The 23,744-nt window shown below is 46.3% G+C and overlaps 1 protein-coding gene across 11 annotated transcripts in view; it reads left to right on the forward strand.

The window, feature by feature from the left end:
• LOC129840915 (protocadherin Fat 1-like) overlaps positions 1 to 23,744 on the forward strand; it is a 105,804-nt gene that overhangs the window by 50,237 nt on the left and 31,823 nt on the right. For 8 of the 11 annotated variants that reach the window (XR_008757258.1, XM_055908938.1, XM_055908944.1 and 5 more), the window contains exons 5-13: positions 685 to 1,014; positions 2,413 to 2,629; positions 3,112 to 3,177; positions 4,036 to 4,175; positions 13,934 to 14,209; positions 14,959 to 15,169; positions 16,793 to 20,866; positions 21,778 to 21,974; positions 22,448 to 22,601. Coding sequence is in view for 10 of the 11 variants with exons in the window: in XM_055908938.1 (XP_055764913.1) it covers positions 685 to 1,014; positions 2,413 to 2,629; positions 3,112 to 3,177; positions 4,036 to 4,175; positions 13,934 to 14,209; positions 14,959 to 15,169; positions 16,793 to 20,866; positions 21,778 to 21,974; positions 22,448 to 22,601 (5,665 nt within the window). In the remaining variant the exon portion in view is untranslated. The other 3 variants (XM_055908940.1, XM_055908943.1, XM_055908947.1) reach the window with 2 other exon arrangements.

Genomic DNA, 23,744 nt, shown 5'->3' on the forward strand with positions numbered 1-23,744 from the left:
AGGAATTGCTTCAATTTTGGCAGCCAATTGACTAACTGAGAAACATTTGTGAGCACAGCAATGAAATGGAGAGAGGGAGGAAGAGATAGGGGGGAGAAAGAAAATGGGGGAGAAAGAGAAAGGGGGAGAAAGCGAGGGAAAGGGGAGAGAAGAAAGCGAGTTTGCTTTTTACCTCCGCTCTCTTTGGTTAATTCCAGGACTTCGAATAAGGAACGTCCTCAAACGTCGGAGCTCCGGTCATTACATATGCACGAGATGCAGAGTTTACTGCTTACACATATGTGCACCATTATTGCCTGGTCCCGCCCTCCCCTCTGCAGTATATGCATTGTTTCGCTAAACTGGTTTTAAACGTGGCTTTAATTGGAAATGTTTACGTGACAACACTCTTTCCAAGGTTGCATGGGAATATGGAACACATTGTCCGTTCAAAATGTGATGACACTTTATTCACATAGATCCTTTGAAGCGTTTCATTCAACGTTTCTCTCTTTTCCCTCACAGTCTCAAACATAGGATTCCAATTGTAATTCCATGTTTTCCCCAAAATTTCTCTCATGGAATTCCCATTGTAATTCCATATTTCCTGCTCTTTTTTTGTTGTTGCTCGGAATAAAGTCACAGGCATCATAATTTCCATACTCCCATTTTAATTCCATGTTTCTCCCAACTTTTCCCTAATAGATCACCGTCACCGACCACGGGGTTCCCGCAAAATCCACCACGGTCCGTGTCATCGTCAAAGTCCTGGACGAGAACGACAATCGGCCGCAGTTCCTGGAGAAGATCTACAAGATCAAGCTTCCGGAACGGGAAAAAACGGAAAAGGACCGGGCTCTGAAGCGGGATCCCGTGTACCGGGTGATCGCCTCGGACCGCGATGGGGGTGCCAACTCGGAGATCTCGTACTCCATTGAGGAGGGAGATGAGCACGGGAAGTTCTTCATCGAGCCAAAGACGGGTCTGGTGTCGTCCAAGAAGTTCTCCTCCGCCGGGGAGTATGACATCCTCACCGTAAGTAGCCTAGCGCATTTTGATTCATCGTTTTTATACTCGCTAGGAAATTCGCTAGGAAATTCCTCCGCATCTTATACTGAACCAAAATATAAACGCAACATGCAACATTTATTTAGTTCATATAAGGAAATCAGTCAATTGAAATACATTCATTAGGACCTAATCTATGGATTTCACATGACTGGGCAGGGGCGCAGCCATGGGTGGGTCTTGGAAGGCATAGGCCCACCCACTTGGGAGCCAGGCCCAGCCAATCAGAATGAGTTTTTCCCCACAAAAGGGCATTATTACAGACAGTTTCATCAGCTGTCCGTGTTGCTGGTCTCAGATGATCCCGCAGGTGAAGAAGCCAGATGTGGAGGTCCTGGGCTGGCGTGGTCTGTGGTTGTGAGGCGGATTTGGACGTACTGCTAAATTCTCTAAAACAACTTTGGAGGCAGCTTATGGTAGAGAAGTGAACATTAAATTATCTGGTAGCAGCTCTGGTGGACATTTCTGCAGTCAGCATGCCAATTGCACGCTCCCTCAAATGTAGACATCTGTGGCATTATGTTGTGTGACAAAACTGGACATTCAAAGTGGCCTGTTATTGTCCCCAGCACAAGGTGCACCTGTGTAATGATCATGCCTTTGAATCAGTTTCTTGATATGCCACACCTGTCAGGTGGATGGATTATCTTGGCAAAGGAGAACACTTGACAAGTTGCGTTTATATTTTGGTTCAGTATAGTTAGGGAGAAGTCATTTAGGCTTAGATTTTATTTAGCTTTTAGAGGAATGTCAATGTACATACTGAGTTATATGACATCTTAAACTAGAGCCAGGGTTTTAGAGAATTACTGGACATATCGGACTGGGGGCTTTGCTTTATTCACATTGATTTACTTTTACATTTCCAATGTACATGCCATATTGCATTTGTTAATAGTATTTTGAGGTTTAGGATAGTCACAGTACTTTTATGTCATAGAACTTTTGGGCCAATGTTGCCTGTGATAGATTTATCTCACTTGACGGAATTAGACACTTAACACAGTAATCTCCCCGTACATCTGTTTAACGGGGGACGCCATGGTAACAGGTGTTCTGCTCGGTTGTTGTTTTTTCCATGTGGGCTGGCTGACCGTTCTTTGACCCCTTGGCCTATCTGTCTCTGTCTCTCACTCTATTTCTCTCTCTCTCTCTCTTGCTCTCTCTCTCTCTCTCTGTCTGTTTCCTCTTTCCCCCTCTCTCTCCCTGTGTCTGTTTCCTCTTTCCCCCTCTCTCTCCCTGTGTTTTAATTAAAGTATTTTAATTCATGCTTTTAAGTGCTATCCCCTGGGAGTCCAATGTGTTTTGTTGTATAATTTACTTACCCAAATCAATTCAAATCAATTAATTCCCTCTCTCTATCAGATCAAAGCCGTGGACAACGGGCGCCCCCAGAAGTCGTCCACCTGCCGGCTGCACATCGAGTGGATCCCCAAGCCGGAGGTGGCGGCCAGCGCGCCCCCCCTGGCCTTTGAGGAGCCCCCCTTCTTCTTCTCAGTGATGGAGAGCGACCCCGTGGCGCACATGGTGGGGGTCATAACCACGGAGACGTCGGACACGCCAGTCTGGTTCGAGATCACAGGTGAAACCTTGACGAGTGGATGCAGGGTTTTGTTTTAGGTTGTGTGTGGGTCTGTGCATACGCGCATGCGTGTGTATGTGTGTTAGTTGAATGCATTCTAGAAGGAGATGGATCTAGCTGTATAGTCAAGGGAAGACATCCCCGGCATAGATTCTTGTAGCATTCTTCTTAACACTAACCCAAGCAAGCAAATATGAGTGTGAAGCGTACAAACCCAAAAACAAAACCAATGTAGAACCTTTTTTTCTCCTTGCTCACTGTAATAATTGAGTCTCTAATAGTGACTTCTTTGCATGGTGAATGTTAACATCTCTACTGCATAAACTTCCTGATATTTCCTGAAAAATACTTCTCCCTTCTCTCTTCTTCTAACCAACGTATGACTGACGCTTTCCCTCTCTTTTTCTATGTTTTCTGCTTCTCTGCTGCTCTTCTTTTCTCCTTTGGGAATGTCTCTCTTTTACTGGATTTGGTTTGTCCAGAAGGAGACACGGGGGAAGTGTTTTACATCGCTCAGATGGCTTGCGACCTCAACTGTACAGCGGAAGGTAGATCTGCTGTAATGGGATCTCTCTGCTGTCATTGGCTGTATTAAGTGATCTCTCTAATACCATTGGAGATTGTTGACTGTGATGTCTGTCATGCAGATCTGGGTTCAAAAACTATTTGAAATCATTTAAACTACTTGAGGTGTGCTTGACTGAGCTTGCCTGGCTTAATAGACCAATAGGATAGTCCCGGAAGTGCAAACCCCGCCCATCCTACACGTCATGCAGGCTCAAAGTGTTTGAAAGATTTCAAATAGTGTTTGAACCCAGTTGTGCTGTCACGTGGTTGAGCTTGTGCATTGTTTCTGTCATTCTTGTGACCGTGTGACAACAGATTTACATAAACACATATACTGCACATAAACATGAACATATGGCTCCATTTTGTCTATGTACCGTATGTGTATTTCATTCATGGTGTCTTGTGGAATCTATTGACACATGCAACTAACTGTATGCGATTGATGTATGCACATCATACCACTTGCACATATGGTTCCATAATTAGCCTGGAAAGTTAACATAAGTACAGGGAAATCTTTTTACATTGTTGATGCATAGTGCAGTACACATGTGCTTCTGTATGTATCAACAATAAGGATAATGTTGCTTATTATACTAATATAAGCAACCGTATGGATAATTTACATAAATTATTATTATTATACATGGATTACATACAATTTATGTATAAATTCCTCTTGCCTAACGCCACAGCCAAACAGACCCATATGTCACTCTTAGCTTACCTAGCTCCAGTACTGCGTCATAATTTAAACAGGTGATGATAGCCCCACTCATTTCCTGTCCATTTTAATTGTGCGCCCGCCTAACCCTTGCTTCCGTCGTTTCCACCAGGTGGGAACTACGACAGCCGCTTTGACGTGGGCAAGGCCAGTGGGACCCTGATCGTGGCGAGGCCCCTCGATGCTGAGCAAAAATCCAATTATAACCTGACAGTGGAGGCAACGGACGGGACGCGATTTGTCAGCACCCAGGTAATTGGAACGTTAATGTTTGTTGATGGCGGTAGAGTTTGTCATGGATCCTATGAGGTAGGAGGAAACATAAACATGCTCTGCATGAGAGTCTTCATTCTGTGTCCATCCGTTTCAATGCTTTTAGTTGTGATTTCGGGCACTCTTGCCAAATTGAAATTAAGCTGTGACTCCCTTTGTCTGACAGCCAGCCAGACAGAGAGACGAGGAGTTAATCAAGGAGGTGGATCTAGAGTGAGGTCAGAAAATCCGTGCGCCCATCCATTGCCTGTTTTTGATTAGACTCGCGCGTGGGTCAACACCGCACATACTCCAGGCGCTCGCTTTTCCAAACTTGACCCCTAACGTCATAACATGTGCTTGGCGGACATTCCTTCTTCTCTCTGTCCACATCGACCGGCGGCAGAAGAGGTCTGCATCCCAAATGGAACCCTATTCACTCTATCATGCACTTTATTGGGAACAAGGTGCCATTTGGGATACAGGCAAGGAGTGTTCAGAACCGCTTTCTTGGCAGACCAGCTCCAGGATTCTTCCATTGTGTCATTTCTGATGGGCCTAGGAGCGAGGGAGGAAGAAAGAGAGGAGGGCGGAAGAACAGTGCCTGTCTAGCCAGGCGCTTTTTAAAAAGTGTGCATTCCACAGCCCGTGTCTGCAGCTACACCCCTCCTTCACCCTCAATGAACCTGCATGTCTTTTCTTCTCCTTTTCTTTCTGCACTCCTTTCGTTCTCTCCCTCTCTTTCTCTCTCTGTCTCTCTCTCTCGGGAGACATGAAAGTGCATTGAGGTCTCCTGAAAAGACTGGGGCTAAAGAAAAGTGCAGGTCCACTCCACATTCTTTAATCCCGAGATGAACAATCTCTTGAGGTTAGAGGGTTTTATGAAAATCCACAACTAGTCACCTCCAGCTCATGGCAGATGCATAATGATATTGCTATTATGTGATATGTTAATAGTGAAATTGTTAACTTATTGGCCTCTCCGTTTCCGATCCATAGTCTAGATCGGCGTTCAAATAGCATTTGTTTACTTTCAAAGTGTTTCATTGTGCATGCCTAGTGACAGGTTTGCTCTTTTAGGACTATCCTATTCATTCCATTGTGCCAGGCAAGCTCAATCAAAGTATTTGAAATAAAACACACACTATTTCAACTAGAGGTCGACCGATTAATCGGCATGGCCAATTAATTCGGGCCGATTTCAAGGTTTCATAACAATCGGTAATCTGCATTTTTGGACGCTGATTATGGCCGATTACATTGCATTCCACGAGGAAACTGCGTGGCAGGCTGACCACCTGTTACGCGAGTGCAGCAAGAAGCCAAGGTAAGTTGCTAGCTAGGATTAAACTTATCTTATAAAAAACAGTCAATCTTCACATAATCACTAGTTAACTACACATGGTTGATGATATTACTAGGTAAACTAGCTTGTCCTGCGTTGCATATAATCAATGCGGTGCCTTATCATCAAATCACAGCCTACTTCGCCAAACGGGTGATGATTTAACAAAAGCGCATTCGCGAAAAAAAACACAATCTTTGCACGAATGTACCTAACCATAAACATCAATGCACTTCTTAAAATCAGTACACAGAAGTATATATTTTTAAACCTGCATATTTAGTTACAAGAAATTCATGTTAGCAGGCAATTTTAACTAGGGAAATTGTGTCACTTCTTTTGCGTTCATTGCACGTAGAGTCAGGGTATATGCTACAGTTTGGGCCGCCTGGCTCGTTGCGAACTAATTTTCCAGAATTGTACATAATTATGACATAACATTGAAGGTTGTGCAATGTAACAGCAATATTTAGACTTAGGGTTGCCACCCGTTTGATAAAATACGGAACGGTTCCTTATTTCACTGAAAGTGTCGAAATGATAGTGTCCGGATTTGACCATATTAATGACCAAAGGCTCGTATTTCTGTGTTTATTATATTATAATTACGATAAATCGGTATCGGCCTTTTTTGGTCCTCCAATAATCGGTATCGCCGTTGAAAAATCATAATCGGTCGACCTTCAACCCAGGTCCCTATCCATAGTCACAGTCTCAGGCCTATCGACTCATATTCCAATGGTTCTGTGCCTCTTCTCAAAAGCATTCAGAGATCTGTTGTGGGGGGGAAAAAAACTCTACTTGTTGTCTCTGCCTGTAAATAGAGCCTTTTATCATGTGGCCCTGTGCGCCGCCGAGCCCCTCTCAGGCTGCTGGGTTGGGACGGCGAAGCGGGCGGCTGTGTTTTCCACAGCCCGCCGACAGAAGCGTCACTAAATGGAGGCTTCAGATCCATCACAGAGCACCCTATTGTCATATAGAGAGAGAGAGACACACACAGGCAAATGCGCACACAGACTCTCACGCACACACACACACACACACTCACACACACACACACACACACACACACACTTGCATATGTAAGCACACACAAATACATACAGTACCAGTCAGTTTGGACACACTTACTCATTCCAGGGTTTTTCTTTATTTTTACTACTACTACTACATTGTAGAATAATAGTAAAGAAATCAACACTATCAAATAACACATGGAATCATGTAGTAACAAAAAAAGTGTTAAACAAATCAAAATATATTTTAGATACTTCAAAGTAGCCACCCTTCCCCTTGATGACAGCTTTACACACTCTTGGTATTCTCTCAACCAGCTTCAGCTGGAATTATTTTCCAACAGTCTTAAAGGAGTCCCCACATATCCTGAGCACATGTTGGCTGCTTTTCTTAAAGTAATGATGGACTGTTGTTTCTCTTTGCTTATTTGAGCTGTTCTTGCCATAATATGGACTTGGTCTTTTACCAAATAGGTCTATCTTCTGTTTTCCACTCCTACCTTGTCACAACACACCTGATTGGCTCAAACACATTAAGAAGGAAAGAAATTCCACAAATTAACTTTTAACAAGGCACACCTGTTAATTGAAATGCATTCCATGTGACTTCCTCATGAAGCTGGTCAAGAGAATACCAAGAGTGTGCAAAGGTGTCATCAAGGCAAAGGGTGGCTACTTTGAAGAATCTCTCATATAAAATATATTTAGATTTGTTTTAACACTTTTTTTGGTTTCTACATGATTCCATATGTGTTATTTCATAGTTTTGATGTCTTCACTAGTATTCTACAATGTAGAAAATAGTACAAATAAAGGAAAACCCTTAAATGAGTAGGCGTTCCCAAACTTTTGACTGGTACTGTACATGCTTGCATATGCACATGCGCGCGCACACACACACACACACGATCTTCGAGGACAATTCACTTCAGCAGACCCCTCCTTCATTCTCTTCTATCCCAGCCGATACATTGACTTATTAGTTCAATTTAGTCAAGTTCAGAAGACATGTCGGTCAGAAAACAAGGAAATATCGTGTATCGCTGATTCCCTGATCAGTACTTTCCTCGGACAGCGAGGGCGTTGTCCATAAGGCTCTGGTCAAAATGAGTGTACTTTATAGGAAATACGGTTCCAGTTGGAACGCATTCATGTTTTGACCGGCGGGATGGCGTTACAAAGGGGAGAAATGACATAACACAATTAGTGACTGACAGTGTTCAAAGGCTCGGCACGCCGTTTTTCAAGTCGCCTCTCGTTACTGTGAGGGCTGTGTGAAGGCCTTTGTGGAGCCGAACCCTCTTAGTTAGACATCAGAGAAGATCAGTCGCAGGCCGCGGATGAGCACACATACCGGGAATATGGGTCGTGTTGGGGAGTGGGGTGGGGGTGGTCTGGCCCGTTTTAGGGGTGTCTGTGTGTGGGGGGAGAGAGAGAGAGAGCGAGAGAGAATAAAGAATGTGTCAGTTTGACGATCTGTTGATTTAAATTATGTAAAATATTCAGTGTTACCCTTTTTGTTCAATCTTTCTTTTTTTAGAAGGGGTTTTAAAATACTTCAATATACAGTATATTGTCCCCCTGGATTTGTCGCTTTACAAAGTTCAATATTCTGTTTCAGCTTTTTAAGGTTTTTAGATGAGTCTAAAAAGATAACAGAGTAATTGACTTTGTGGATGACCCCCAAGGAAGACCTATTTTTGTGACGTTGCGTGTAAACCGAGGGGGAGGAAAAAAACAACAGAACATGTCAAACAACGGATTAAAGACACAAAGGGATGTTTTGGGTACTTTGTTTTCTGTGACGGAGGTGTGCTGTTTACCCTGTGGCCGGGACTATGCCATTCGTTTAGTCGAAACGGAACACACACACACACACACACAGTTTCATTTATCTTCTCCTTCAATTCAAAGTCATGTGGTGTCTGCCTCTGCCAGACTTGCTGGCCTATTTTCTTTCGTTTTTTCTCTCCTCCCTTCTTCCTCTCTCCAAGGAATGCGTTTGTTTGTTTTCTTGTTTTCTCTCTTTATTTCTCTCTCTATTTGTTTCTATCAGTCTCCATCTCTCTCTCTTTCCCTCTTTCAATTCCCTTTCTCTCTTCCGCTTTCTCTCCCTTTCTGTTCCCTTCCAAATGCGAGGTTCTCCCTCCCTCCCTCTCAGTCCCACCATGCACCGATCATTATTATTCTTTATTCTGTTGAGGGAGAATAAAGCCTAAACAAGAAACACTGGACCTCTGTTGGTCGTGTTCTATTTTAATCCTATTTCGAGAAGCGTGTAGCTACAGGTTGCACCATGCCAACATCCTGGACCCAAAAACCTGGCACTTGGCAGGGGGGGCATCATTGCCCGCCTTACCCGGACATGGCGCCCGCAGAGGGCGGTGGCGTTTTTCTGCCTCACGTGTACCATGTTGGACGCCGCGCACGGGTCTGCGTTGGAGGTCTGTGTGGGGGAGGTGTGAACTCTCTCTCTCTCGCTCTTTTTTTCTTCTCTGGCACCATTTTCCCTTTCTGTCCCTCTCGGAAGTTGCTGGCTGGCTCTCGCTCGCGCTGTTTGTTGTGCGGTTGTGGTTGGACCTAGGCTTATATGCCTGTTGTAGCTACCTTGCTGACCTGTTCCTAGGTCTCTGACTGGCTAAGTGACACCATAGTGAAGTAAAGTGCTTCTGTGTGGTGTTCTGTTATGTGGGAGTTTGTCTGTCTTTCTGTCCATCTTTCTCTCTCGCTCTCTCTTTCCTGTCTGTCTGCCTGCCTATACCTACCTACCAAACGACCAGTCTTGACTCTCTGTTTGTCTGCCTCTTGCTCCAAAGTGGCGCCTCTCTCTCTCGCTCTCTCTGTGTGGGGGTCAGCTGATCCGAAGCAGAGGCGGAGAGAAACATTCCATCCTGGGCACCTCATCGGCAGGGAGCGGTGCCAGCCCAGGCAGGCTGCCCCCTTCCTTCCCTTCCATTCCTTTCCTCTGCCTCCTTGCCTGCCTCCTTGCCAGCCACCCATACCATCCTCCTGCTCTGCAGTAGTGCTGCAGGCTGTTGTGTCCACAATCTGCCTCAGTTCCCTTTTAGTGGTTTTCTTTTTCCATCTTTCTCTCTCTTTCACTTTCCATATTTGTCTTGTGTGCTTTTCTCTATCTGTCTTGTTCCTCACTCTCCTTTTCACGTAGATGCTGTCCGTTTTCACCTCCTTTATCTGACTCTGTTCTTGTTACCTTGGAGCTATCCGTTCCCCTCTTTCTTCATATCGGATGTGTTACATCTTTATCTTTTCTCTCTTTCTTTCTCTCCCTCACTGTCTTCTCTCTCTTTTGCTCTTTCTTTCTTTCTGCCTCCTCCCTCTCTTTTTCTCTTGCTCATCGTGATTCGGGCTCTCCTCTCAGCCGTTTTCTCCCTTTCAATATCTCTCTCTCCTTTTTTATATATTTCCCTTCATCCTTTAATCTCTTCATCTGTTGTATGTTTCCGTTTGCTGTCTCAGTCCCAATCTTGTTTTGTTGACCCGAGTCCCTCAGGAAGGTATCGAGAGTGAGAAGCTTCTCTCCTTTGCCGTCTTTTCAACTGCCAGTCACACTGCATCATGCAGATTCGGGGGTAATGCCCCTTTGAAGTGTCTTGAAGAGGATATATGCTTTCCTCCCTGAATGTGTTTTTTTATTTTTTCGAAAAATAGACCGATGGATAGATAATAGTGTACGTTCGTATTTTTCTCGGTCTCGTTTTCCCCCCTTTCCTTTCTTTCTGACGGTATGTAGACTCACTTGGTGGATGATTGGGCGGATAGCAGCAGACACTCGCCTGGGATTTCTTTTTCTATTGCTTTTTTTTCTTCTCTCAGGCCCAACCGCTTGTGAAGGGCCCTCCTTTTGCTCGCTGCGCTATCTGCCACCGTCCAGATTGAAACGCATTGTGTAGGGGCTCAACTCGCGGTGGTGGGTTGAGAGGGTTTGTATGTGTGTGCAAACTGGATCGCAGAGGCCCCAGGGACCTTAGACAGTGTGACGTCTGGCGTGACATGAAACGAGGCGCCTGGACTAGAGACGGAGACTGGTGGGCTGCCAAGAGGGTCCTATCCATAACACCACACACACCCCACCGGCGACCCCTTTAGGGTCACACTGAGTACAGTTTCAAGAAGGATCTAAACAGGGACCGTGCACAGACGTTTTGGTCCTCAAAAATAACTTTCAGAGCTCTAAATTCATAACACACCAAATGTCTCTCTAGCCAAAATGTCCACATGTATAGACCTATTTATTTTCTAAAACAACAGCCAACATCACACATTGTAAGCAAGCTAATGCCAGACGACAAGAGGTGATGATGTAAATATGTAATATGTAATATGTAAATGATGATGTAAATATGCTAGCTAGTTAGCTATGCTGTTGAAACCAACTCGTTTTTTTCTTGATGTGAGTTTGTTCTGCTGCTGACATCTGCCACTTACTAAGACGCAGTCAAGTTGCCCCATTCTATGTCCCTAACAGTGAGAGACACACATATGACAGATACAACTCTAAAGTAGCCTCCTACCAGTATTCAAGTCTCGCAGCTAGTGGCCGCTACATGCAAGTCAGACAAGTGAGCTTCCTCGGGCTGGGCAGGGGGGACGTTTCTGAGATTCAAGAGCTTATGAAATTTGCTCGTTTGATGAGCACTTTGTTACATTTTAGATGAAAACCAAAAATGAAAAGAGAATCTAAATTCAAATAAAACGTAATTCATAGGAGGGCAAAAGGGCAGGTGCTCGGGCACAGATTGAGCACTATCTGTGGACGTGCCTGCATCTAGATAACAGCCAGTTCCGTTCAAAACGGTATGGGATAGAAAGCGAGAGGGATAGATTAGAGATGCAACTGTACAGTTGCAATATACAGTACACAGCGGTATACAATTCTACTTGGACTGAGAATAATATCTTTCAGAAGCTAACTTTCATCCAATCCACTAGCAGACTGATACAACTCTTGACTGTTAGCATACCGCTAACATTAGAGACTGCCAGCTCTGAAGCTAAAGCACTGCCTAACTAGTATGTAACCTAGCCAATAGCTGTACTCCCCACTGCTTGACATGGGCATCTGTGAACCCAGCCAGCCCTGCCAACCTCACAGCACACGACAGATTTTTTATGTTATCGCACCCGTCAGATTAGGCTATATTTGTCTCCTGCACTCTGCTGGCAGTGCTTTCCATGCTCTCATTGCTGTCAAGAGGCACCAACGGACTTTTTTTTACAGCGTAGCAGAGCAGAGGTGCTGGCAGTGAGTGAGTTGCCTATTTCTGTCCTCTTGACAACGATTCCTACTATAGACCTGAACGCCAACATTGCTGGTCCTAATATTTATATATTTCTTAATTAATTCCATTCTTTTACTTTTAGATTTGTGTGTATTGTTGTGAATTGTTAGAATCCACTGCACTGTTGGAGCACAAGCATTTCGCTACACCCGCAATAACATCTGCTAAATATGTGTATGCGCCCTTTGATTTGATTTGAACCGTGCCGCGCCGGCTCAAATGTTTCGTTTTCACGTTGTCTTTTACAGCACGGTTCCAGCAACTATGGCGGATGTGCAACCAGGCCAGCCCAGTATGGCTCAGCTCGGCGTGGCTCAGTTTGGCCCTATATAGTGGGATTCAGGTATACGGGTTCCAGCTAAATGTGTTATTCCCATGTGGGACATTGCCCCCTGGTGGCTGGCATCCAGGTGTCCAATCTGTGTTTTCCTTTTGTTTCCGCCATGGAAAAGCCCCGCCGGGCCAGCCACAGCCATTCCATGGGCTCGCCCTAATCCCTCGTCGGAAGTCCAGTAGACGAGTGGCTCACGTTGATAAAAACAAGCCTCACTGGATTTTTAGTTCAGGGACCAGGGATGTGATGCTTTGTATGAAATGGGGGGGAACTTCCACATTGCCAACTGTGGTATTGTGACAAAAAGGTCTGTCTTTGTGTGGAACATATATTTCGCAGTATATGTGTTTTGTTGCAATATATGTTTCGAGTATGATGCTGTGTTATGGAATTACACAATGGCACTTTTATCAGAGATCGTGTGCATAAATATATCTGTCAATGTATTATACGTTCCTATTAAAGTGGACCTCAATGTATGAGCAGATATATATTTTTTTCATAATCAAATCTTCATCCTTGAACTATGAAACCCACGTTGTCCGTGTGATAAATAGTTGGTGAACCTTTTGAATCTGCAACGTATTTCTAAATGCATTTCACGTTTCACAACTGATGGCTTACTTTGATGTCATTTATCAAGCGATCACCTGTACCTTTATCACCGCCTCTTTAACGCTCCCTCAATGCTCCCTCAACGTGTCTTCACCTGAAAGCATTAGGGTTATCCCACATTGATTTCTTGTTTTCCTTGTCGGCAGTGCCAAGTGGCCACCCGGTGGAAAATATTTCACAACACTGCTCATTACTTGAAAGATGGATGGAAAGGGATGTAGAGAGGGGAAGAGGGAGCCAGGAAGGGAGAAAGAGGGAGGGAGAGATGGGAAGTAGAGGATGAGAAGAGCACTCTCGGGAATGGAGAAAGAGAGAGTGTGAGTGAAGAGCGGAGACAGAGAAACAATGACTGAGAGACAGTGAAAAGTCAACAACATCATGTATTACTCTGATTGACCCTGACTCAAATATTCACAACATGCATTACTCTCAGATTGACCCTGACTCAAATATTCACAACATCATGCATTACTCTGATTGACCCTGACTCAAATATTCACCACATCATGCATTACTCTCAGATTGACCCTGACTCAAATATTCACAACATCATGCATTACTCTGATTGACCCTGACTCAAATATTCACTACATCATGATTTACTCTGATTGACACTGACTCAAATATTCACTACATCATGCATTACTCTGATTGACCCTGACTCAAATATTCACTACATCATGATTTACTCTGATTGACACTGACTCAAATATTCACTACATCATGCATTACTCTGATTGACCCTGACTCAAATATTCACAACATCATGCATTACTCTGATTGACCCTGACTCAAATATTCACAACATCATGCATTACTCTGATTGACCCTGACTCAAATATTCACTACATCATGATTTACTCTGATTGACACTGACTCAAATATTCACTACATCATGCATTACTCTGATTGACCCTGACTCAAATATTCACAACATCATGCATTACTCTGATTGACCCTGACTCAAATATTCACTACATCATGCATTACTCTGATTGACCCTGACTCAAATATTCACTACATCATGCATTACTCTCAGATTGACCCTGACTCAAATATTCACTACATCACGCATTACTCTCAGATTGGCCTTGACTCAAATATTCACTACACTGACATCCATCATCCCTCTCCCCTCCTCCCACCAGGTGCTGATCCGTGTCATCGACACCAACAACCACCGGCCCCAGTTCTCCCAGCCGCGCTATGAGGTGGTTGTGGCCGAGGACACGCCGCCAGAGACCGAGGTGCTCCGGATCGGTGCCACGGACGAAGACGATAAGAACAAGTTGACCTTTACCCTCTTGAGCAGCACGGACCCCTTCAGTCTGAAGAAGTTCCGTCTGGACCCGGGAACCGGTGCCCTCTACACGGCCGAGCGGCTTGACCACGAGACCATGCGGCGCCACACTCTCACCGTTATGGTACGGATTTCACAGATTTTCTAGAATCGACCTATTTAATAATGTGTGTTATTATTCTGGTGTCAGTGCTGAGTGTGCTGGGAAAAACTTGCTAGAGCTTTGGTCAAAGTGGTGTGGTGCTCAGACAATTAACACTGTACACCCTGAACGAACCCACTCATCCCAGGCAATCGGGAACATGTCGTTATATCATCATTGTTACCATAGAAACGGAACAGATGAAAGGAATGTCGGTGTTCTATTAGCATATTCTGAAAGGTTTGATTCTGAGCCCCTTTCTTCATTGAGAGAGTAACATAGGTTTCAGACCACTCTCTCCTATTCAGCCACTGTGTGTGCCTCTCTCTCTCAATCAGCCACTCTCCAATTCCAACAGATGGGCAGTCAGCCTGTATTGATTAATTGTTTGTTTGTTTGCTGGTATTTGCCATTTGGAACTAACCATGCAGCACCCATCCAAAGGGATTCCTCCCCCCATTCATTGTTTACTTGTTTGGATCACTGGGAATTAAGACACATTCAGAAAAAGAGTTACTTTGACGTGGTTTTTTTAAATGATTTGATGAGTTGTCATTTTAATGAAGTTACCGTTGAGGGAAAGAAGAGGTTTTTTTTTTTCAGATTATATTACAACTCATTCATTCTCTCTTTTTCTGTACCCCTATCTGTCTCCCCCTCTGTCCTATTCCTTTCTCTGCATCTCTCTGTCTCTTTGTCTTTCTTTCGCGCTCTCTTTCCCCCCTCCCCAGGTACGTGACCAGGACATCCCTGTCAAGAGGAATCTGGTGCGCGTCATCGTGGACGTGGAGGACACCAACGACAACGCGCCGTGGTTCGTGGGCTCGCCGTACTCCGGGCGCGTCTTCGAGTCGGCCGCCTTGGGCTCGGCAGTCCTCCAGGTCACCGCCCTGGACAAAGACAAGGGACAGAATGCAGAGGTCATCTACAGCATCGAGTCAGGTTGGCTAACAGCACCACAGGCGCCCTAGAATACATTCTTAGGAGTAGCATGAGGTTGCCCCTAGATGCGGATCTTGGATCAGCTTTGCATTTTCCACACTAATAGTTGTTAGGATTTGAGGAGGGGAAGCTGATCGTAGATCGGTACCTTGGGGAAACTTAACCCCGGAGCCACATTCTTAACATGTCAGCCATTCTGGCATTCTCTAGGCCCTGGCCAGTCATGATAGAGGTATGCATAGCAGCATAGCAGCCCAGTTAGCGATACCAACGCAGGGGGCCTGGGGAAAATGTATGCAGGGCATCCAGAGGTCCCCTGCCCACTGACCCTCGGTCGTGAATGGAATACTTCACACAAAGTAGAAGGACTTTGTCAGAGGATCTCCAAGCATGTGGGAGTTCGGCCGATGCCCCCTCTGAATTTCCCACCATTGTTTTCCCTGTAAAATAAGCTGTGTTTTGGGAGAGGGTCGGGCATATAGTCATTGGCTGGGTTCTTTGTTTAGGATGTACATTTTTCAGATAGTTGAGATGACTCAAGCTCATTGAAATGTATCTTGCCGGAGAACGAGTCAGGTTTTCAAAGCAGAGGTGGACTGGTGTAGGCAGTCTTCACAAATGCCTTTCGAGAGCTATGGCCATTTGGGGGGTGAGGATGAATGAAGGGGGTCATGTCTAGATTTAGTCAAATTGACATCAAAAGTAGATTTGTTTTTGCATGTTAGCTAACCCTAACCCCTTTCCTAACCTTAACCTAATTATCCTAACCTGCTACGTTCATTATCCTAACCTGCTGCGTAAGTTCACCTAGGCTGTATCCCTTTTAGACAAAAGCAGGGAGTATGCTAATCAGAGTTGAATTTGCTGTATTGTTTTAAGGAGGTCATACCAAGGATCATTTTGCTGTTGAACAACAGATACCCCCCCCCCCAAAAAAAAAATCTAAAGGAAGTTTGTTCTGGACATGTATCTAACCCATTAATTTTGACTCTAAACAGTCTCCATATATACTTCCATTAAGAAAAATATACCGGGGAACCTTCAGAAGAGTCTTGTGAGGCCTTTGGGCATCCTAGAGAAAAACATGATGTTCGTGATAGTCTCACTTTTCCACAGAGGGAAGTTGTCAGATCGGCTGTACTGACTTCAGACGTGTCCCAAGATGCTTGTCCCAAGGTCGTAGAGCAAAACAGAGAACACAATTGTTCGTGAGAGTCTCATCCTTCCATAGAGGGGTCATAATAGTTTGTAGGCCAAACTGTTTGGACGCTACAGACGATTTTGTGAGAAGACCAATTTCCAGGATGTCTTATGGTCTGACAAACTCCGCTCTAGCTCTGTCACCTTTCACAGCAGATGCGGAATTGCGCCATCGGCGGATGCAGTGGATTGAGATACATCCACTGCAAAAACATATCTCTAGCTTAAATTGACAAGATTTTTATGGGAATTTTGTATTATGCTAATTAGATTTCCTCAAGGGCGCTGACATTGACTCTAGTTAATTCAATTTACGGTAATCAAGAAGCCTAAAATTGCACCCTGCCTTTACTGGCTGGAATGAAAATCAATGCTGTAGTAACCACATTAATAAATCTTCTTCTGTTCTTTTTTTTGGAACAGGAAATGTTGCAAACTCATTTGCCATTGATCCGGTGCTGGGCACTGTTACCGTGGCCAAGGAGCTGGACCGAAGCAGCAAGAACCAGTTTCAACTAGCTGTGAAGGCAACCGACAAAGGAACCCCTTCGCTGACTGCCACCGCCACCGTCCACATCGCTGTCACCGTGTCGGACAATGCCACCCCCAGATTTACTGCCAAGGAGTTCTCTGCAGAGGTCAGCGAATTGGCCCTCCCCGGCAGTTTTGTAACCATGATCACAGCAACAAGCCAGTCCTCTGTGTTCTACCAAATCAAAGGTGGAAACACTGATGGCGCATTTGATGTAAACCCAAACTCCGGTGTGGTTGTAACTTCAAGGGCTTTGGACTATGAATTGACCCCTGAGTACAGACTGACCATCCAGGGAACCAACATGGCGGGTCTTGCTAGCAACACCACTCTGCTGATTCACCTGAAGGACGAGAACGATAATGCTCCCATCTTCCTCCAGCCAGAGTTCACAGGCATGATTAGCGAATCAGCTCCCATCAGCAGTGTGGTCTTGACCAGAGAAAACACCCCGCTGGTCGTCCGCGCCTCGGACGCTGACCGCGATGCCAACGCCATGCTGGTCTATCAGATCGTCGAGCCGTTCGCTCACAACTACTTTGCCATCGATTCCAGTACGGGAGCCATTAGAATGACAACCACTCTCGATTACGAACAAAGGAGTGTATTCCGCTTCACCATTCAGGTCCACGACCTCGGAATTCCGCGTCTGTTCGCCGAGACAGCCGCCAACGTGACCGTCGAAGTCATCGATGTCAACGACTGCTCGCCGCAGTTCAGTCAGGAGCTCTACGAGACATCAGTGATCGTGCCAACTTACAAAGGTGTCGAGGTAATCAAAGTCAACGCATCAGATGCAGACTCCGGACCAAACTCTAAACTCTTCTTCTCCATCTCAGAGGGGAACATCGGGGAGAAATTCAAGATGGATCCCAACACAGGCATCATCACTATCCAGAACGTCACCCAGCTAAGAAGCAGGTACGAGCTCAGGGTGAGGGTCTCGGACGGCAGGTTCGCCAACACAGCATCGATAAAGATAAACATCCGTGAGAACAAGGAGAGCAGCATGAAGTTCACTAGTCACTCCTACAAGGCTTATGTCAAAGAGAACTCCTCTGAGAAGAAAACATTAGCGGTCATTGCCGCTGTGGGGAACCACATCAATGAACCCCTCTTCTACACTGTCCTGAACCCAGACCAGAGGTTCCAAATCAGCCGTACTTCCGGAGTGCTCTCCACCACAGGGATACCTTTCGATCGCGAGGCGCAGGACATGTTTGACCTCGTCGTGGAGGTGACCAGGGAGGACGCTTCCTCCGAAGTGGCCCACGTTCTGGTGACGGTGATCATAGAAGATGTCAACGACAACCAGCCCATGTTTGTCAACCTGCCCTATCAAGCCTTGGTCCAGGTGGACGCAGAGGAGGGTCAGGCCATCCGTCAGGTGACAGCAGTGGACGGGGACGTGGGTCAAAATGCTGAGATCCATTACCACCTGAAAGAACACCACAAGCACTTCCAGATAAGCCCCTCGGGAGAAATCTCCCTCAAAAAACAGTTAGACAAAGACTCCCTCAACAGTGAGTTCGTCATCAACGTTGTGGCCAAAGACGCAGGAGAACCAGCCCTCTCGGCAGAAGTGGAAGTGCCCATAACTATAGTAAACAAAGCCATGCCAGTGTTTGAGAAGGCATTCTACAGCATTGAAATCCCTGAAAATATCCAGTTACACACACCTGTAGTTCACGTCCAGGCTACTGACTCTGAAGGCCCCAAGATAGTATACACCATCTCTGAGGGAGATGCCTTCAGTCAGTTTTCCATCAATTTCAACACAGGTGTCATACATGTAATCCAACCTCTAGATTTTGAGACCCACCCCGCTTATAAATTGAGTGTCAGAGCCACAGACTCATTGACTGGGGCCCACGCTGATGTCTTTGTCGATATCATTCTGGTAGATGTCAACGATAATCCCCCTGTCTTCCAACTAAAGTCATACAACGCAAGTGTTTCTGAAGCTTCCTTCATCGGCACTGCAGTTTTGCAAGTTGCCGCCACAGACTCCGACACTGGCAACAACAAAATGCTCTTCTACCAGCTAGTTGAGGACAATGAAAAGAGCTCAGACTACTTCAGCATTGACCGTGACTTGGGAATCATCTGGACTGCTTGCATGCTCGACCAGGAGGAAAAGCAGCAACACAAGCTGACTGTCCGCGCAGTGGACGGAGGAGTGCCTGCCCTCTCCAGCGATGTCACTGTGACCATAGATGTCACTGACCTGAATGACAATGCTCCGGTGTTCACTGAGAGCTCTTACAATGCCACAGTCAGCGAATTGGCCCCCCGTGGTTACTTCGTCACCCAAGTCCAGGCGTCCGACGCCGACAGCTCAGACGCCGGCAGGCTTGAGTTCTCCATCCTGTCTGGCAATGAGGACCAGAACTTTGCCATGGATAAAAACACTGGGGCCATCGTCATCTCCAACCACCGTAAGCTACAGATGGAGCCACTGTACAACCTCAACGTGTCCGTGTCAGATGGTGTATTCAGGACCTCGGCCATGGTCAAAGTCACAGTTAACGGTGCCAACTTCCACAACCCCACTTTTCCCCAGCTCGACTATGTAGTTGAACTCACTGAGAACTCGCCGGTCGGAATGTTAGTTGCTGAGGCCAAAGCCACAGATGAAGATGCTGGCACATACGGGAGCCTAACTTACCACATCGTCAACGATTTTGCCAAAGACAAATTTTCTGTCAATGAAAATGGAGAGATTTTCACCCGGGAGATCCTAGACCGCGAGAACGCCATTGAGAAGGTCATCCCCATATCGCTCATGGCAAAGGACGGTGGCGGCAAAGTAGGCTTCTGCATTATTAATGTGATTTTGACAGATGTCAATGACAATGCCCCACAATTCAGGGCAGTGGAGTACAAAGCCAATGTAGCATCGGATGTCCCCAGGGGAACCACCGTGGTGAAAATTGCTGCGTCAGACATGGATGAGGGAAGCAACGCCGACATCGCTTACACTATTGAAGCCGACGTGGAAAACGTGGAGGAGAACTTCGAAATCCACCCCTTCAGTGGAGTCATTGTCACCAAAGAGAGCCTCATCGGACTCGAAAATGACCTCTACGCTTTCTATGTTAGGGCAAAGGATGCTGGGAGTCCTTCCAAACAATCCGTCGTCCGCGTTTATATCAGGATAGTGGCCCCCGAGGTACTGGTCCCCAAGTTTGCAGAGCCACACTTCCGGTTCACCATCGCCGAAGACATGCCCATCGGCACGGATATTGACGTCATCCAGGCGGAGAGTGAACAACCGGTGTTCTACAGCCTAGTGAAGGGCAACACCCCGGAGAGTAACCAGAATGAGGTCTTCGTGGTGGATCGGGACACTGGGGCCCTGAAGCTGGAGAAGAGTATGGACCACGAAACCACAAAGTGGTACCAGCTCACGCTGCAAGCCCAGAGCCAACAGGAGGGCTACGAAACGGTGGCGTCTGTCGACATCAACATCCAGGTCAAGGACCTCAACGACAACAAGCCTGTGTTTGAGTCAGACCCGTATGAGGCGGTGGTGGTGGAGAACCTTCCAGAGGGCACGCCGGTGATCCAGGTCAAAGCCACCGACCAGGACTCGGGCACCAACGGTCAAGTCATCTACAGCCTGGACCCCAAACAAACTTTGTCTGAGATCTTTGAGCTGTTCGCCGTCAACAGTGAGACAGGCTGGGTGACGTCATTGAAAGAACTCGACTGCGAGAAGACCAGCAAGTACACCATTGCCGTGCTGGCCACAGACCGCGGAGACAAGCTGCAGCTGGTGACCAGCTCCACTGTGGAGGTTACCGTGGCCGACGTCAACGATAACCCGCCTCGCTTCACCGCTGAGATCTACAAGGGCACGGTGAGCGAAGACGACCTTCCACCCAGTGGAGTCATTGCCATCCTGAGCACGTCGGACACCGACACAGAGGAGATCAACAAACAAGTCAGCTACTTTATCACAGGTGGGTTTTTATCTCTAACAATACCAGTATTTGCTCTGCTCACAGCTCATGGCTTGATAGCCTTCCCTGTTTGTGTTAATACACAGCTTTAATAAACACCGCTCAAAAGAGGATTAGAAATTTACAGCTGCTTAAATATGAAGATCATATCTGCTCTCTGAACATATAATGCACATTCTTTATCTGTAAACACTTTGAATCGACTAATTTGCGAAGGCTCAAGGCAAATATGTAGGTCATCAGAAAGAAAGAAAGAAAAAGGTCATGTTTAATTATTTCGATGACGCTTTGAAACTGATGGGGGAACTGCACTTCCTCTGGTGCTCATTAGCGGATGGAATGACTTATGCCACGTTTAATAACCAGAGATTTTGATGTCATATTATCTTGGATGCACGTTTCCTACTACACAAAAAAACAGCCTCCTTATTATGGTTTCCTGTGTACCGAAGAGACTTCGTGAACGTCGGTTTGCAAGTTGAAGTGGTTAAGATAAATGAATGATAGGACCGTTACCCGAGGTAGATTTGCTCAGGCACTATAAAGATCCCGGGGGTTGAGCACGACTCTGACCAGCGGACAGCTTTTGAAATAGGAAGCGATGCAGTTCCTCTTTGAGCTTCGCTATCCCTCGCAGGGTAAGATCTTCTTGATTCCAAGACTAACCCTGATAGAAAGGCTTGGATGCATCTTATGTTTATTTTCGCCATTGATGTATGATCCAGTACAGAACACAAACCCTTGAGATACACACACACACACACACACAAAACCACTAGCCCTCTCGAAACCAGAGGCAGGGGCCATATTGTGGCGCGTTGCTCATTAGTTTGAATGCCACTCTCCCCATTTGACTCTCGCCATTGACTCTCTCTCCATTAACTTTCCCCAATGGCTCTCTACCCATACAGGAGGCGACCCTCTAGGACAGTTTGCGATCGAGCACCTCCAGAACGAGTGGAAAGTGTCTGTTAGGAAGCCACTGGACCGCGAGGAGCGCGACAACTACCTCCTAAATATCACCGCCACCGACGGCACCTTTGCCGCCAAGGCCGTGGTCGAGGTCAAAGTCCTGGACGCCAACGACAACAGCCCCGTTTGCGAGAAGGTAAAGAGAGAAGGCAGGCCACTAAAAAATGCCATGTTATCTGCGTGTGGGGGTACACGCTATGCATGACAAGTATCTGAGAGAAAGGAAGGAGGGAGCGAGGGAGGAAAATAAGAGGTTTGGAAAGGCTTCTCGTTGAAGAAAGGCAAGCGAAAATTAAGGGGTAATTTTCTTACATTGAGGGCTATTTTTACCAGCTAATGTATTTCCATTGCTGATTGTATTATGGTTTAAGTGCATACTGCTGTCGATTGTAATGTCTTTTCATTCTACCCCTCTATCCATTTCCTCCCTTCTTGTTAATATACCGATTGAATTATGCTTATTCTTGCATATTCTACCTTTACTTTTCTCTGTCCGCCCCCACCATCAATCTTTTTTCTCCCTTCTGATGTCTTTCCCACTCTTCCCTCCCACACACTCTCTCATTCTCCCTTTCTCTCTCTCCCCTCTCCCTCTCTCCGCTCCCCCAGTCCCTCTACACAGAGAGGGTCCCCGAGGGCTTCCCAGCCGGCAGGCTCATCCTGCAAGTCTCGGCCACAGACGCAGACATCCGCTCCAACGCCCACATCTCCTACGAGCTCCAGGGACCGGGAGCCGAGCTCTTCACCATCGACCCCGACACAGGTGTGTGTGTGTGTGTGTTGGTCTGTCTGTCTGTTTTCCTGTCTGTCTGTGTTACACCTCAACACACTCAATGTGTTGACTAGTCTGCCCATGCTACCATACAGCTAATCAAAATCAAAATAACCACAGGTTCATGTCTGCCACAATGTAGAGTTGTTTCGAGTCATTTCAAATGCTGCACTGCACTCGCATTCATCCAGTCATCACATTCACGGCATGTCCAAGGTTATTCTCACTATTATGACTATCAAATGTCAATGGGTGCGTGATGGCAGCATGACGTGTAACACTAACCCCCACACGCACGCACGCACGCACGCACCCACGCACGCACGCACGCACGCACGCACCCACGCACGCACGCACGCACGCACGCACGCACGCACGCACGCACGCACCCACGCACGCACCCACGCACCCACGCACGCACGCACCCACGCACGCACCCACGCACGCACGCACGCACGCACGCACGCACGCACGCACGCACACACACACACACACACACACACCAGTTTTACAATGTCATGATTTGATGTCTGAACCTAGTATACCTACACTCACGGACCCTGTCTTTTGTCTCCCTCTGTAACATCACAAACAGACACAGTAATAACCTCCCAGTGTGGACACCAGTCATGCACACTGCACACTTTCTGATTGAATCATAATCCATCCACCCCAGTTTGTGTGTGTTTGTGTGTGTGTGTGTGTCCCTAGTGGCAAGGTGGATTTTGTTTACGTCGCATCCTTTTTGATGATTATTTTAATGTATTTTGCCCCCAGAACATTTCCCCGGGGGATTAGCGAGCAATGGCGCTACGAACCCGAGTTTCATCTAACATGCAAGCGACATTGTTCTCGCCTGAAGGTTTCGAGTCTCCTCTGTAGAAAGCGGAGACAAAATGGAATGACACGAGCCAGGCCTTAGAAAACACAATACCAGTTAGCTCCTGTTAACCCCCACACACACAAAAAAAAAATGGCACATTGGTTTACTTCTGAAGGGGGAGAGAGAGGGTTGCGAAGAAACGGGACAGCAGCAGTGTAGAGTAGGCTAGAGACATACTTTTACAGCACAACAACAGCCCATTTTATTCTGGTTCAAATTCAGACGTACTTTGATATGAGCCAGAGACGAGC

Source organism: Salvelinus fontinalis, chromosome 42 (genome assembly GCF_029448725.1).
Source record: "Salvelinus fontinalis isolate EN_2023a chromosome 42, ASM2944872v1, whole genome shotgun sequence".
NCBI lineage: Eukaryota > Metazoa > Chordata > Actinopteri > Salmoniformes > Salmonidae > Salvelinus > Salvelinus fontinalis.